The following is a 14,710-nucleotide window of genomic DNA, read 5'->3' as shown; positions in this document are numbered from 1 at the left end:
GAAATAAAAGAAGAACAAGATGATAAAGTGAAGATTTCTTTCGGTTATAATGAATCAGGATCATGTCTAATACTAGAATAGCGAAAACTAATTTAAAAAGAAGTAAGAAGGTTCCACCAATGAGGATAAAATCAAATATCTTATGGTTACGAGTCAATGACATGTATCACTACACTAAATCTCATAACATACTGAGGAGTTAGAAAAGGCAATTCAGGAACATATCAACACCATATATCTAAAGGAGAGTTCTCAGTGGAATCACATAATGGCTACTTTTCATGATATAATCCAGCCATAGGGTCTAGCTTGTGAGATATTGAAAAACTTCCAAACAGTCCTCCATTGATTTGTTGGTTAAATTGAAGATTATTTCGGGTTAGCCAAACTTTGTTATCTCTTCAAATTATTCTTAATTGTATGATGGAAGCACCATTATCATGACCCTACTCACCATATCAGCAACTTTAATTGCTCTTAACTTTAAATTCTTTGACTAAAGAGGTCCAAAACAATGATTAATGGCCAAAACCATTAATTACTAGGCTAATGATTTTCGGCACTGCCTCTATCATATTTTCATGGCCCGTGTCAATTCACAATAGAGAGGCACGAATATAAGCTTCTGTATATTAAGAATTTAAAATAATTAATTGAAGTGATATTGTCAATATCTAAAGTTGTATATGCACAGATTATCTCATTACCACCAAAATACATAAAGAGATGATATCTTTGGTAACTCGTGTATATATGTATTAAGAATCCCCATTTGATGGAGACGGGAGATTGAAGAGCCGTACAAAGAGTGCTGTCTATTTCTCTTCTCAAGATGTTAATTAAAGATAAAGACCTACCCAGTTCCCACTAAAAAGTGAATAGCACAAATTTTGCAGTGGTATAATCGATCGTCATCGAATTTTTTTTTATTACAAGAGTGGCCTTGAGTTTAGTACAGTAAAATAAAAATTATAATAGTTAATAAAGATATATGGATAGTCCTACTGAATATTAAACTTATAATTTTTTAATTGTTAAGTGAGAGTGTGTGTCACTGCGCTATATTTTTTTTAATGATTATGTATGTGAATACGTGGATAAATATATCTTATATGGAGGACATAAAGTATTTAATACAACTAGTGGTCAGGGAAGAATGATATTTTGCAGAGTGGATAAATTCATGTACCCATCTATTTTTGAATAATTTATTTAAGCCCCCTCAAAAGTCCCTTAGTAGATAAAAGACACATATCCTTATAAAATAAGAGTGTTCTCTTGGGTAAAGTAGGCAAATATATTTTGAAATAATTTTTTGGAATAATAAAAGTAGGTACCATGTAATATGATATGGATTATTTAAATAACAAAGCTAATTGTGCCTCAAGCACACTCCAAGATGGGATAGATAACTATATGGAAAGGTTACTGTTGTCATCTTAAAGATGATGGCAGTGTTGGCAATAATTATTAAAAGAAAAATGTATTTATTGGTGAGGCGATAAATCCGATTAACTGCATGCAACATTTGTGATTGAAGATATGCACTTTCAAGCGATGTAAGATTTTGCAGTAAATTAAGGTGGTATTTGGTTTCATAGTAGGATTTTAAAATCAGATTTTGATTTTGATTTTGATTTTGAGTGGTATAAATGGGGCCCACTCTTTGACTTTGTATGAGTTATGTTGTTTTGTTGTGGGAAAAAGTGATAAAAATGGGACCCACTCTTTGACTTTGTATGAGTTATTTTGTTTTGTAGTGAGTAGAATTAAGTTAGAATTGTGATTCTAAAATACAATTGCGAAACCAAACAGGCCCGACTTTGTCAAGCATTTTTTCCACTTTTCTTTAAAGCTAGGTATAACTTCACAGAAAAATAGTTCATTAATTAGTGAAATAAAATATATTTTGATTTATGATTTTTAATATTTTATGTAGTATTAGAAAAGATATAAATATGTTTCATGCCGTATAGGAAATAACTACTAATTGAAAGTCGTCCGTATAACTTTCACATACGAAACTATAGTCTCTCAGTATTCACTATCTTACTTTTGCATGTACACTTGATTGTCCGTGTATTACAAATTAGCTCAATAGAGGGCGATCGCTACTCAACCCTATTAATTTGTCACTCTACACATATGGTATACATTCTACCAAATATTGCTCATAGCTCATTACCGAAGGAGTCCGGGAATTTGTAGAAATTTGGAGAAATGCTTATGCATTTCGCAAGTTTCTACTCTTTTCATTTTATCAATATGAAAAAAAGTTATAGGCTTATATTGCCATCCCTATGTGGCAAGTCCCCAATCATCCTCAAGCTTATCTCTCCTTTTATGTAATTTTGTGGAGATAGTTGTAATTAATTTCGTTATTGCTCACTTAATTATTATAATTATTATTTTAAGAGCACTTACATATGTAATAAAGGGGACTTAAAAAAGAAAAGGAAGTACTTACTTTAAAATAAAAGACTCAAGGCCCAAAAAAGTAAGATCTCAATTTACTCAAGGCTAAGGAAGCCCAAGCTATTGGTCTATTTGGGCTTCCCGAGCAACCTCTCATATGGGCCCCATCAAAGAAACTTAATTTAAATGGTCGTCTCTATTTCCCTTATATTTTCTTTTTCGAACTTTTTAACCTTTTCTTGGTGAAAAAAAGTTGTTCAACCCTAATAAGACGGTATATTTATTATATAGCAAGTGACCTATTATTAAATTTATAAAATTATTCTTTCTAAAATTGCAATGTACCATTTAGTTAAAGTAAGCCATACATAATCTTATTTTACAACTTGCTGATAATAAATGCTTGAGTTCAATGGTGATTTCATGGATCTAAGTTAGCTTTTAATGTACTAGGCTCACGGGCATTCCCTGCAACCGAAAAGTTAGCTTTTAATGTAATTAAAAAATTCAACTTTAAAAAGTTCAAATTATGGTTTTCGCAAAGATGAATACGATAAAATTCCTATTATTATGGCAGGTAAAATGCACAATGAGTTCAAATACTTATGCATGAATTGAATCACACACAGTCACACTGGCTTAATTCATGATCAAACCAATCCAGTCGCTCAATCTGGTCCAGCATTTAAATTATGAAATCCACTCATCTACTGTATTGTACCCTAAGTCACGGGTCTAAAAATATTGACTAGCCCTGAATGGGCATTTATGTTGAAGAAGATGGTAACATAAGTTCTCCTCATGGAACCTATCAAAAAAGTTCTCTTCATGGTTGCAGACAAAATATTTCTAATCTTCTCTTAATATGAGAAAATGTAGTTGATGGAATTCTTTTTTTTTTTGAGGCAAACATTTCTTATAACTAATGAACAAAAATGTAATGACAATTTCACTCAATTTTTCAGAATTTTCACATGTAAATTAAAGCTATAAATAATTATAGTCTGTGTACCATTGATGGTACCGCAATGACTAGGACAGTCCTCTTCCTTTTAACTTCATCACTAATTTAACCCCAACTTTTTTGTTCTTTATTCTCTTTCTCTATCACTTCGAACTTTCTCAAGTGGGTCATGAACCTCAAATTTTTTTTTATCTCTATCTATGTGGGTGACTTGAGAAAACAATGTTAAAAAATAAATAAAATAAATTCAATAATTATTAAATAAATGAAAAGAAAACGAGTTCCAAAAGATAAAATGGGGGGAAGTAGGCTAAGGTAGGCTAGATAGGATCTAGATTCTGATCTAGTTCCCGAATGAGAGGGACAAGGGAATGTTGCTAAATATAGGAACAACTTTTTGGGTCTAACCTACCTACCTTCATCACCCCGCATTATGCGTTATGCCTCTTATTCAATATTTGCACTCTTTATATATACTATGAAGCATACCATGCTTCCCTTACGCCTGCCCTTCTTTTCGTTTTAATTTAATTCTTCAACCTTTTAAACTTTCGGCTCTCGATGAATTTTCATCATTATTTATTCATGATGCTTCAATGATTTCTTCACATTTCTAATGCCCTTTGGGTGAATTTCGGATGCCATGTACTTGGAACTGCATTTGTTATTCCCTGCATCACATTTAAAATGATTCGCATGTAAGTTGTGGGGATAAAATAAGCGTACAAGTACATAAAGGACCTTCCTAGCTAGGGTTAGTGTTTAGTGGGATTTTATTGTATAAAACTTAGCTAGGTTTAGAAAGAATCCAATTCTTCAAGCACTTCTATTACTGATTATGATTCCCCATTACTTCTATTATTAATATAGAAAATCATTGATTGTGAGAGTTTTATCCCTTAGTGGGCCGATTCAGCTAGAACTGAATTAGTCAGAACCCGTTGAGCTTATGGATACAAGAGTGTATATACCCAAAAAAAAATCATTATGATTCTACATTGACAATTCATTAATTAATATGTTGTTTATTGCTTTACCATCATATGTAATTGTAAGCATATATAGTTCCAAGTTCCAACAGCTGTCTTGTTCATATAGATAATGCTTTCAAATGTTCATGTAATTATGAACACCATAAGATGATCAACAAAAACAATCCGAACAACATGATGATGACTGAGCTACACTAATCTTGTCCATTGATTTTAGATATGGGACTCGCATATATTTATATGCACCTATACAAGGCATGCACTTGTGTGCATGCATGTGTACGTATATATTTGTGCGTATGATGTATACATATCTTCCTTTTGGGTGGGTGGGAATTGGTTCTTGATTAGGGATATCGGGCAGTTCTTTGATTGATATAGAAAAAGCTCACAATATATATATATATATATATATATAGCTCGAGTGTACTTTAAAGAAATCAATCATATCCTCAAAGTACGTGCAGGAGCGGCGAACGTTCTCCACCAAAAATTTAGGTAAGAGTCTTAAATTAAAAGCTGATGATTATTTATAAATAATTAATAGTATGTGTCTGTGCGTGCGTATGTATATGTAGTTTGTGTTATAATATCAAATTGCCAGAGAACTACCATTTTCTAATTCCTGTACGTGTCCATTGAGTCCAAGTGTGGCTTAGAAACGCTTGGAAGCATCTTTCAGACATTCGGGCACTATCAAAACGGGGGTCCATCTCAATCACCCCAAACATGCCCTAATTATTGTTTCAACCTTCCTATATAGCAACCCAATTTTTTTCAGCAAAATAAAATAAAATCGGGGCTTGTGGTTGATCTTTCGTACATGTTATCTCATGGATTTTCTATCTAGTCCATATAATTGAATCCATATATGTTCATAAAAAAATATATAAATATATATTATATATCCCTTGCATGGGCACGTACGTATAGGAAGATAAGAATTTATTGGGTCCACCACAGCTTTGAAATTTTTTTTTTCTCTTATATATCAAGAAAATCGATATATAATCGATAGATAGGACGAAACGAAAAATCGGGTTCAAATGTCACAGTTCTCCAGCGGTTTTCTCAATTCTTTCATCATTCTCGCATTCTCGTTGCACTGGTCCTGATTTTCAAAACAAAAATCTAAAAGGGACCTGCCCTGTATCAATGTACACTTGTTATCGTGTCACATATTAATTTCTGCATTTGAGAACGGAGGAGGGTTTTTATTCTGCTTTTATGGGTAGATAATAATAGATCATTGATCTTACGTAGTTGGGGGTGTTCTTTGATCTATAATGCTGTCAAATTGATAATATTCAACCAGTTGGGGTCGATTTCGACTCCATACAACCAAATCATTAGTGGTAAATTTTTCTTCTTCCCAATCTTTTTTTTTAATTTAAGTCAAGTTTTGATTAATTAAATTAATTAGCCATAAATATGTTGGACTGAGGATAGATTAAATAAAAACTTGGTCCAACCCTACTATTATTCTCTTTTAGATCTGCAACTATCTCGTATTCAAAAATCCAATAAATCCGACTAATTCAAACCTCGATTCCGGTCAGTCTACTAAGTAATACAATTCTCCTAATCGTGAATGTTAAAACTCGAACTTGAGATCTTACTTAAAAGAAAAAGGTGCCGAACTGCCTTAACAATTCATGTTTGTTCCACCATGAATATTTACATCCCTAGCTAATTACCATTGAGGGAATATATATATATATATAATAACATAGGTGTTTGGTAAACATAACGAGGTTTGATTTTTTTTCCCCTATAAAATAAAAAGAGGAAAGCTATATATCAAATAAGGGGAGAAAAGAAAACCTTCAATCCTAGCTGTCTCCATCCTTCATATGATCTTTTTTTTTTTCCCCACTTCATTTTTTTCCTATGCACGCCGCCCAAGCAAAATTTGGGTTGTCCCTACATCAACCCTCTCCGTATCCCAACTTGCTACTAATTTTGTGTAAGGACGACAGTTTGTGAATCTCCCAAAGCTCAAACCCAAATGATTGTTTTCGCTCCCGTGTATCCACAAAAGAGTCTTGATTGCACTCGATGGTCATCGATCCGACATGACGTTATTACCGGCATTACAACAGCGTCACGTGGATCTCACAGTCATATCAAATATTCATGGTTAGTTAGTGCTCCTGATGGTTTCATCAGCCAATGCCAGATAACGGATGGTCTTTTCGTGGGCATACTGTGCGCAATGTGAATTATGTACGTATGTCATTTGGTGCATATCATCGACATGATGATATATACTGGAGTATTGTTGCCACAAATGAAAGGACTGCATGATATGAAATTTCAGGCATTACTTGCTAAAAAATCTAAAGGCGGTGAAGGTGCTGAATATGTGAAAAATCGGGATTATAATTTGTATAGAGAATGTTCTTAGTTAATTTCATTTCATGCGACTTTCAGAGTTAACAATAAAGTGCCATTGCCTTGTGTATATTCCTTCAATCAAATCCCCCACTACATATATTTGGTGGCTCCCAAAATGAAAGGGGGGCAAGATTTGATATCATTTGATTTACCCAATCAGTAGTGCAGTCATCATTGAGCCTTCTCTCTTTATTGTTACAACTTGGTTTGGGACATTAGAAACATATGTGAAAGCCATTTATGGCAGCTAATTTCCAACTTCCTTTTCTTCTTCTTCTTCTTCTTCTTCTTCTTCTTCTTTTTAATTTTATAAAAGCAAAATTACATATTTTCATGAGCATATAGTTATTTTCTTCATGTTATATGAGATACGCCTACAGCGATCGATCATCGATTGCGACATGCCGTGGCGTATCAGATTACCATGGTACAATCAAGATATAATAGAGTGCATATAGGGAGTGGTTCTGAAGTTCGCCATAATAATTTATGGTTTGGAAATAGATATGCAGCTTTAAAGATCATATAGAGACAACGACCAACTTGATTACAAGATGATTAAAACCAATTACTTTAAAGATTCATGATGAACCAGAAGAAATCTTAGTTATAGTGAATAATAATTCACTAATTATTTCTCTTGAGTAATTAATTTACTGCCAATTGCAATAATTTTTTTTTTCGGTTACATAGGGCCGATTGCAATAACTTGCTTTGATTGTATGGTACAATCTCTTTAAAATAATTACCCCTCAAATCTTCCCTAAGTTCCAAGTAAATTATTGATGAAGCAAGTAAAGGACATAAATTTCAAAATAAAATATACAATTTTTGATGTAAGCTGTACAAACTTTGAAGTAACTCCATATATTTCAAAGAAATTTACTTAACTTTTTATTAAAATACTTTAATTTTTTTTATGATGCAATCTTTTTTGTTAATCGTACCATAGTGCTCGTAAAACTAATGACACGTTACTACGGCAAATTGAAAAGGAGGTAACGGTCTCTTTTTTTCTTTTTCTTTTTTAACTTTCCCTCAACATGGATATATGGTGGATGAATGGTCTTCCCACAGAATTGTTAGTGGTGATCAATGGGTGCCAATACGATCCGTCACTCTACATTGCGCAAACCAATTTCATCTGGGGGGGAAGAAAAAAAAAGAAGAGTTGACAAATAATGACATTCCTTTTGACATAGTTGACTTTTTGGAATTTACTTTCCAGGTGAGTTGACTTTTTCCAATAAGCCAACGGTCAAAAGACACATATAAGTTAATTAATTACACTCAGCTAGAAGAAGAGAAGAGTTTTGGTTCAAATAAAACACTCTTCCTTTCTTCGCACACATGTTTTCATTTCCACGATTTACTTGTTTTTCAGAGGAGAGATCAGGCCAAAAGGGACAAAATATCTTCTACTCCTCATAATAATGACTTGATAGATATTTTCTTTTTTCTTTTTTTAGTTTACCATAAAAACTATCCAAAAAAAGAAGAAGAAGACTTGATAGATATGATTCACTGAGATGTTCAATTTATTAAAGGAACTAATTCTTATTCGAACGTCGACTGGCTCAGACATAAAGTTATTCTAATAGGTTTAAATCCTTACATGTAGATGATAGGACATAATTTGCTAATTATATTACACCCCGTGGCTACAATTCAAATTATCTTTAATTCTTTAACTTCTTGTTTTACCGTGGTTCAATAGTGTATAATTTTAGGATTAATCTTCCCTCAGGAGGCTCTTTAAAAAGAGTAATTTGTAGAGACCAATCGGAGAGCGACAGTCACTGCATGTTAGATGATCCGGTAAACTTCCTTGCTAAGTAATAAGAGTCATATTATTATAAAAAAAAAGTATAGCGCAATAGTGTACGCCATCCCTCGGTGATCAGGAGATTCCAAGTTCCATATTCACGTGGGACTACCCGTATTCCTTTATTAAATATATTTAAAATTTTCATTTCATTATACTAGGCACATGGCCTCCTGTGTAATCGAAAAAAATAAGTCATACTACAATAAATTACCTGGTAAATATTAGAAAACTAATTATTTTATAAGAAACTTATTATTTTGAAATTCCCTTATCAACTAATAAGAATCTTATTATTTTTTGGAGGCTACTACGAAAGCAGACTCTTATGGAGCCTCTTGACCCCAAACACTCTCATAATTATAATTATGGGAATATTAACTAATTATCAAGGGCATAGTCAAATCTTTATTGGGAAGAAGAAAGAATGTGGAGGACATCTGGGTTACAATTCACAGCACTATCCGGCCCAAAAGCTGTCGGGTCCAACCCATTGCCAGCCGTAATTTATAACTATTCACTTTTCGATAACTCCTTCACCAGAAAGGAAAAACAAAAACAAAAATAAAACAAAACAAGAAAAAGGCCTGCTTTTCCTCCAAATTTTATTTTATTTTATTTAGTTATCAAAAAAAATTAAAAGAAAAAAAATCTCATGCCATGATTTCGGTCCCAACAGAAAGTCCTAATTAATCCATCTCGGATAAGCAAAACTTATCCCCATTTTAACATCCTAGGATTTCTATAGTGGAATTAAACTTATCCCAACTAATTTATCCAGCTAGGATTTTTTTGTTCAAAAACATGTGGAAGTCGAAAATATCCACAAGATAGATCGACCCAGTATTATTGTGTAACTGGTTTGATAACTTCATGATTTTTTTTTCGAGTTTTTATAGTTTTTCAAGAGTTATCGCAACACGATATTGATATCCTATTTATTTTCCTAATATAGAATTCATTTTTCATAAAATATATATATAATTTACTCGAATCTCATGCTCTTTGTTTTGATAATATACAGTTTCGTGAATTATTTAAACAGACAGTATCGCATTCTACTCGTGATAAACCGATTGCACAATATAAAAGTCAGTTGACCAATTCCACTCAACAATTCTTGGTGGAGACAACTCAGAATGAAATGCAACTGAGTGGGAGTGGGAGTCGAAGTTTTGTTTGTCTAACGCTTAGCACTTACGTGCCCTTTGTCCTCTGCCCTTTTACTAGAGTCCCCACACATGAACACTTCACACATAGCTAGTTACATACACCAATATAGACATACACACATATATACATATATATATATATATATAGATAGATAGATATATTGTAGGTTTGAGTTTGAACCTTTTTAAATTTTTACTACTTAGCCACTCTCCATCACTAGGTAACGTCATATATATATATATATATATATACACACACATATATAATATATAGTTTCAGTTTGACCCTTTTACTCTTTAGCCCCTCTCTAGATGATCACTTTAGTCACATATATATTCAATTCAATTCCCATACTTCTTCCCTGTATGGCCAATGGGATATAAATACACACACATCACCATCTTCCCTCTCCCTCTCTCTCTCGTAAATGCTGATTAAACCCTTTAGTTTCGCTCATCTCCTCCGCTTAACCCTCCACTGAATCATCAAACCTTTCATCAAATTCCATAAAAAAATTTAGAGAGAGAAATTACCCCCAGAAAAAAGAAACCTCATTCATCCTCTTCTCAATAGGTGTCGAGTGTGGATAAGGATCTCCCTCTCTCACTTCTCTTGATCATCTCCAAAATTCAAGGTGGTGGAATATATAAAAATTCCTCCTTCGAGGAATTAGAGAGAGATAGAATCTCTCTTCTATATCTGAGGCTATTGAATCTCCTTCAACTACCATACCATCAAAGAACAGCACGTTTTTCAGTCTCCCATGGGCTGCTCCCTCATCGTTTTTGGCTCCTCTCTTCCTAACAAACTCGTCCAGTTCTGGGCCTAAACTTTGGAGGGCCACGTCCTTGGATCATTGTTTCGATCGAGAGATAGAGAGGCGTAAAAAAAAAAGGAATATTCCGGGACAGAGGTCAAGTGGGGCATACCATAAGGAGGTAAGTGTTCAGGGTGCGCGGTACCACAGCTTTCAGGCAATTGCTGTTTGATGGACCAGCGGAGGGAGATAGAAGGGAAGCAGTTGCACGACCCCCATTTCATCAACAAGATGGGCGACCCTACCCCGTGGCGGAACCTCGTCCATGTCCCCGGGCCAGTCATAGTTGGGGCAGGGCCATCGGGCCTCGCCGCCGCCGCCTGCCTCAGGGAGAGGGGTATCTCGAGCGTGGTCCTAGAGAGATCGAACTGCATAGCGTCGCTCTGGCAGCTCAAGACGTACGACCGGCTCCGGCTCCACCTCCCCAAGCAGTTCTGCGAGCTGCCGCTCATGGGGTTCCCGCCGACCTACCCGACCTACCCGACCAAGCAGCAGTTCATCGCGTACCTGGAGTCATATGCGCGCAACTTCGACATCCAGCCTCGGTTCAACGAAACAGTCTCCAGAGCAGAGTATGACCAGATGCTTGGGCTATGGTTCGTGACAAGCGTGGGGCTGAAGGGGGCAGTCACCCGGTATGTGAGCAGGTGGCTGGTGGTTGCCACTGGGGAGAATGCCGAGGCGGTCGTGCCGGAGATCGACGGGATGGAGGAGTTCGGCAGGCCGATAAGGCACACGAGCCTATACAAGAGCGGGGAGGAGTTCAGAGGGAAGAAAGTTTTGGTAGTTGGGTGTGGCAATTCAGGGATGGAAGTCTGTTTGGATCTTTGCAACCATAATGCTACGCCTTCCTTGGTCGTCAGAGATACAGTAAGAAATTTAATCTTTCAATTCATCAATTTTCTTTTCATTTTTTAGTCTACAACCAACATACCCTAACCAAAAAAAAAAAAAAAAGTTAACTCAAGATGTTTAATTTGTTCTTAGTTTCCATTGATGCTTCAAGTGTGTTTGTCTCTCCATTTTTGGCAAATTTTTCGATCATGGTTAGACCAAAATATAAGTTAGACAATACATTCGTAGGTTCTTTTCTCTCTCTCTCTCTCTCTCTCTCTCTCTCTTTCTCTTTTTCTTTTTTTTCTTTTTTTTTATATCTCGCTTCTACTTGTCTTCCCATGCTATCTGAAAAAATAAGAAATTTGTTATAACTCATGTTTGCCTAGTTTAATTTGTACTCTCGGTTTCGACCTGTTTATCCAATGAAAAGGTTGTCACTTCTATGTGGATTTTTCGAAGGGTGAGATAAGTAAATCACAACTCAATTCTTATTGGCAAGATCATACCTTTTCTTCTTTCAATTTATTATTTATTATTAATTCTACCAGAAACCCTTTTTGGTCTCTTTTTTGTTGTTTTGCAAGACACCATACACCGTTAGTTAGCATACATGTAAAAGCACCCATAACCTTAAAATTCAAAAAAAAAAAAGCAATTGATAAAAATCGAGAATCTTTATGTTTTAGAGTATGAAGGATGGATGAACAGTTTTTATGCCCTCAGTGTGCGATTAGCGGCTTCAAGTTCCAAGTATACACTTTCATGTCACATACAGAAGTTCCAAATATTATTATAAAAACAATTATCTTTGTCGATTTCATTTTTAAAATTAAAATTGCCAATATGCTATGCTATACTTTCTTGGGATCCTCCAAGCATGCGCATTATTGGGCCTTTCGTAATTTGTGTAGGATCTCCATTAATTTACTTTTCCTCCCATATTGATTTTAATACTTTTACAAGGTTTTCATTTGTTTTTTCTTTTTTTAAAATTTTTTGGTTTCAATATAAGCGTCTTTTTTCTCCTATGATGTTTGCTTTTGGGGAAAAAACAGCCTTTTCAGTTGAGCATATGGGAGGTTCTTTGATATGGCCCCCCGCAGCAACCAAACCCTAAAGCCTTCCCTTCACTCCATCAACTCTATCTTTAATTTCTATGTACCTTTCAATTTTGGTACGTTTTCCTTTTTATGTGACTCATCTTTTCTTTTCGGGTTTCTGAAGGTTCACGTCCTACCACGAGAGATGCTGGGGAGATCGACTTTCGGGCTGTCCATGTGGTTGCTCAAGTGGTTCCCCATGAGACTTGTCGACCGGTTCCTGCTACTCGTGTCCTGGATCATGCTAGGGGACACAACTCGATTCGGTCTCGACCGGCCCACCTTGGGCCCGCTCGAGCTGAAGAACTTGTACGGGAAGACGCCCGTGTTGGACGTGGGAACACTAGCTAAGATTAAAAGTGGAGACATTAAGGTACCTTGCCATAAATTACCATATCACATCACTTCTTTTTTTTTCCTTTATTTTCTCTTCCAACACTTCCTTGGCAACTCAGATTTCGATGGATTCAATTATAATGTGTCGAATATAGTAACAAGATGCTTTTCACTTTCGTTGTTATTTGATGAACAGTTTTACCTATATATATATATATATATATTTTTTTTAAAAATTCTGGATGTAAACATGATTTGCTTGACAAACAGTGAAAATATTAATAATTTTTTAAAAAAATTTTGTCGAATAGAACTTCCACCTAATGCTGATGTAGTTCCCATTAGTAGAAAACTCTATGGAGAATATTGTTATGTCTTGAATAATCCTAAATTATTGAAACATGTACAACGTCTTCTGATGCAGATAAGCCAGAGTATTAAGCAGCTGAAACACCATACCGTCGAGTTCGTCAATGGAAAAGTTGAGCACTTTGATGCCATAATCTTGGCGACGGGTTACAAGAGCAATGTGCCCTCTTGGCTAAAGGTACTACACAAACTTTACCTTTTGTTCCCCTTGATACTCATTGGTTTCTCGATTTGTAAGGATCCAATTCCACCTTTTTCTTTTACATATAAAAGATTCTAAACATATATGATTAATATTATTTTAGGAAGGGAAGATGTTCTCCGAGAAAGATGGGTTTCCCCGACGGCCGTTCCCCAACGGGTGGAAAGGGGACTGTGGATTGTACGCCGTGGGGTTCACGAAACGCGGGCTCCTCGGTGCGTCAATGGATGCTAGGAGAATAGCAGAAGACATCGAGCGGTGTATACAAGACGAGGCAAAGCAAAGTATTTTACCGCAACCATGATTCTTTCAAGAGCAATATTGGACAATTTTGTTGGCGAAGAAAAACTTGAAACATTTGATTGATTGGAGGGGGAGCAGCTTATGATCGTTTTGATCGGATGCAATGGGCTCAAAGATGATGGCCCCAAGTTAAAGAGCATGCTCCTCCAACTGAGGAAAGGCAAAGGGGAAAGAAAGAGTAAAGGAAGGAAGGAAAAAGAAGCAAAGGGGTGGGGGTGGAGAGAGAGCTCCATTAATGGAGCTTTGTGCCTTTTGATTCATCATAAATGGTGGCACCAAATCATAGAGAATTGCGGGAAGGAAGGAAGGGAGGAAATTGACGGTGATGAGAAATGAAATTAAATGGGGGGAAGAATTGAAGTGGAATTGAAGTGGGGCGGTTTATATTTTTTTTTTGGGTGCTACTTGTTCTTTTTTTGTGAGGGGACCTCATCATATCTTGTACATCTTGTACATTACCATTTTTCTCTAATTAGGTATGACTTTTTTCTAGAAGAGATCAAAGAGAAAGGGAGGAGGAGGTTGAGGAAGAGATTTGAAAGTGGAAAGGTGTTTAATGGGGTGTGGTGTTTGGCATGAGATTTGTTTTGAGAATTGATATATATGATTTTGTTGGGGCTTTTTTTGAGTTGATGAGAGAGCACAACAAAGTGTGCCTAATTTTCTTTCTTTTATAATCCTCTTGGCCATGTAATTGTAACCCCAAAATCTTCTGTGGTTCTTTCTCCATACTAAATGTACTTTAGGAAATTTTGAATAAAATTAACTTCCATGAACTTTCAAAATTTTCCAAAGACTATAAGGTACTTTTCTTAGACACAAATGGTTCCGGTCTCTCGTGCTTTACAATACATTATCATGAAGCAGAATTTACGCATTAAACATTGATTAGTATAGTATAAGAAGTACATAGTTTTTCTAATAAAAGTTTAATATACTTTAGAAGTTACTTGCAAGACTCAAAGATAAAGTAGTATAGG

The 14,710-nt window shown here is 35.3% G+C and overlaps 1 protein-coding gene across 1 annotated transcript; it reads left to right on the top strand.

Moving 5' to 3' along the window:
* Nucleotides 1-10,059: 10,059 nt before the first annotated feature.
* LOC116215869 (indole-3-pyruvate monooxygenase YUCCA6) lies at nt 10,060-14,358 on the top strand. The gene is made up of 4 exons (XM_031551667.1): nt 10,060-11,453; nt 12,645-12,893; nt 13,281-13,403; nt 13,531-14,358. The coding sequence occupies exons 1-4, from the start codon at nt 10,755-10,757 to the stop codon at nt 13,729-13,731; spliced, it is 1,272 nt and encodes a 423-aa protein (XP_031407527.1). The 5' UTR covers nt 10,060-10,754; the 3' UTR covers nt 13,732-14,358.
* Nucleotides 14,359-14,710: the final 352 nt, after the last annotated feature.

Source organism: Punica granatum, chromosome 8 (genome assembly GCF_007655135.1).
Source record: "Punica granatum isolate Tunisia-2019 chromosome 8, ASM765513v2, whole genome shotgun sequence".
In the NCBI taxonomy this organism is placed as follows: Eukaryota; Viridiplantae; Streptophyta; class Magnoliopsida; order Myrtales; family Lythraceae; genus Punica; species Punica granatum.
Note: the sequence above shows the minus strand (reverse complement) of the source record. Positions and strands in the feature narration are given on the sequence as shown.

Bases quoted from the DNA above. Each gene is read 5' to 3' on its own strand.
- LOC116215869 (XM_031551667.1), top strand. From the start codon at position 10,755: ATGGACCAGCGGAGGGAGATAGAAGGGAAGCAGTTGCACGACCCCCAT. The intron at 12,894-13,280 runs GTACCTTGCCAT...CTTCTGATGCAG, and splicing joins TTAAAAGTGGAGACATTAAG to ATAAGCCAGAGTATTAAGCA. The intron at 13,404-13,530 runs GTACTACACAAA...ATATTATTTTAG, and splicing joins ATGTGCCCTCTTGGCTAAAG to GAAGGGAAGATGTTCTCCGA.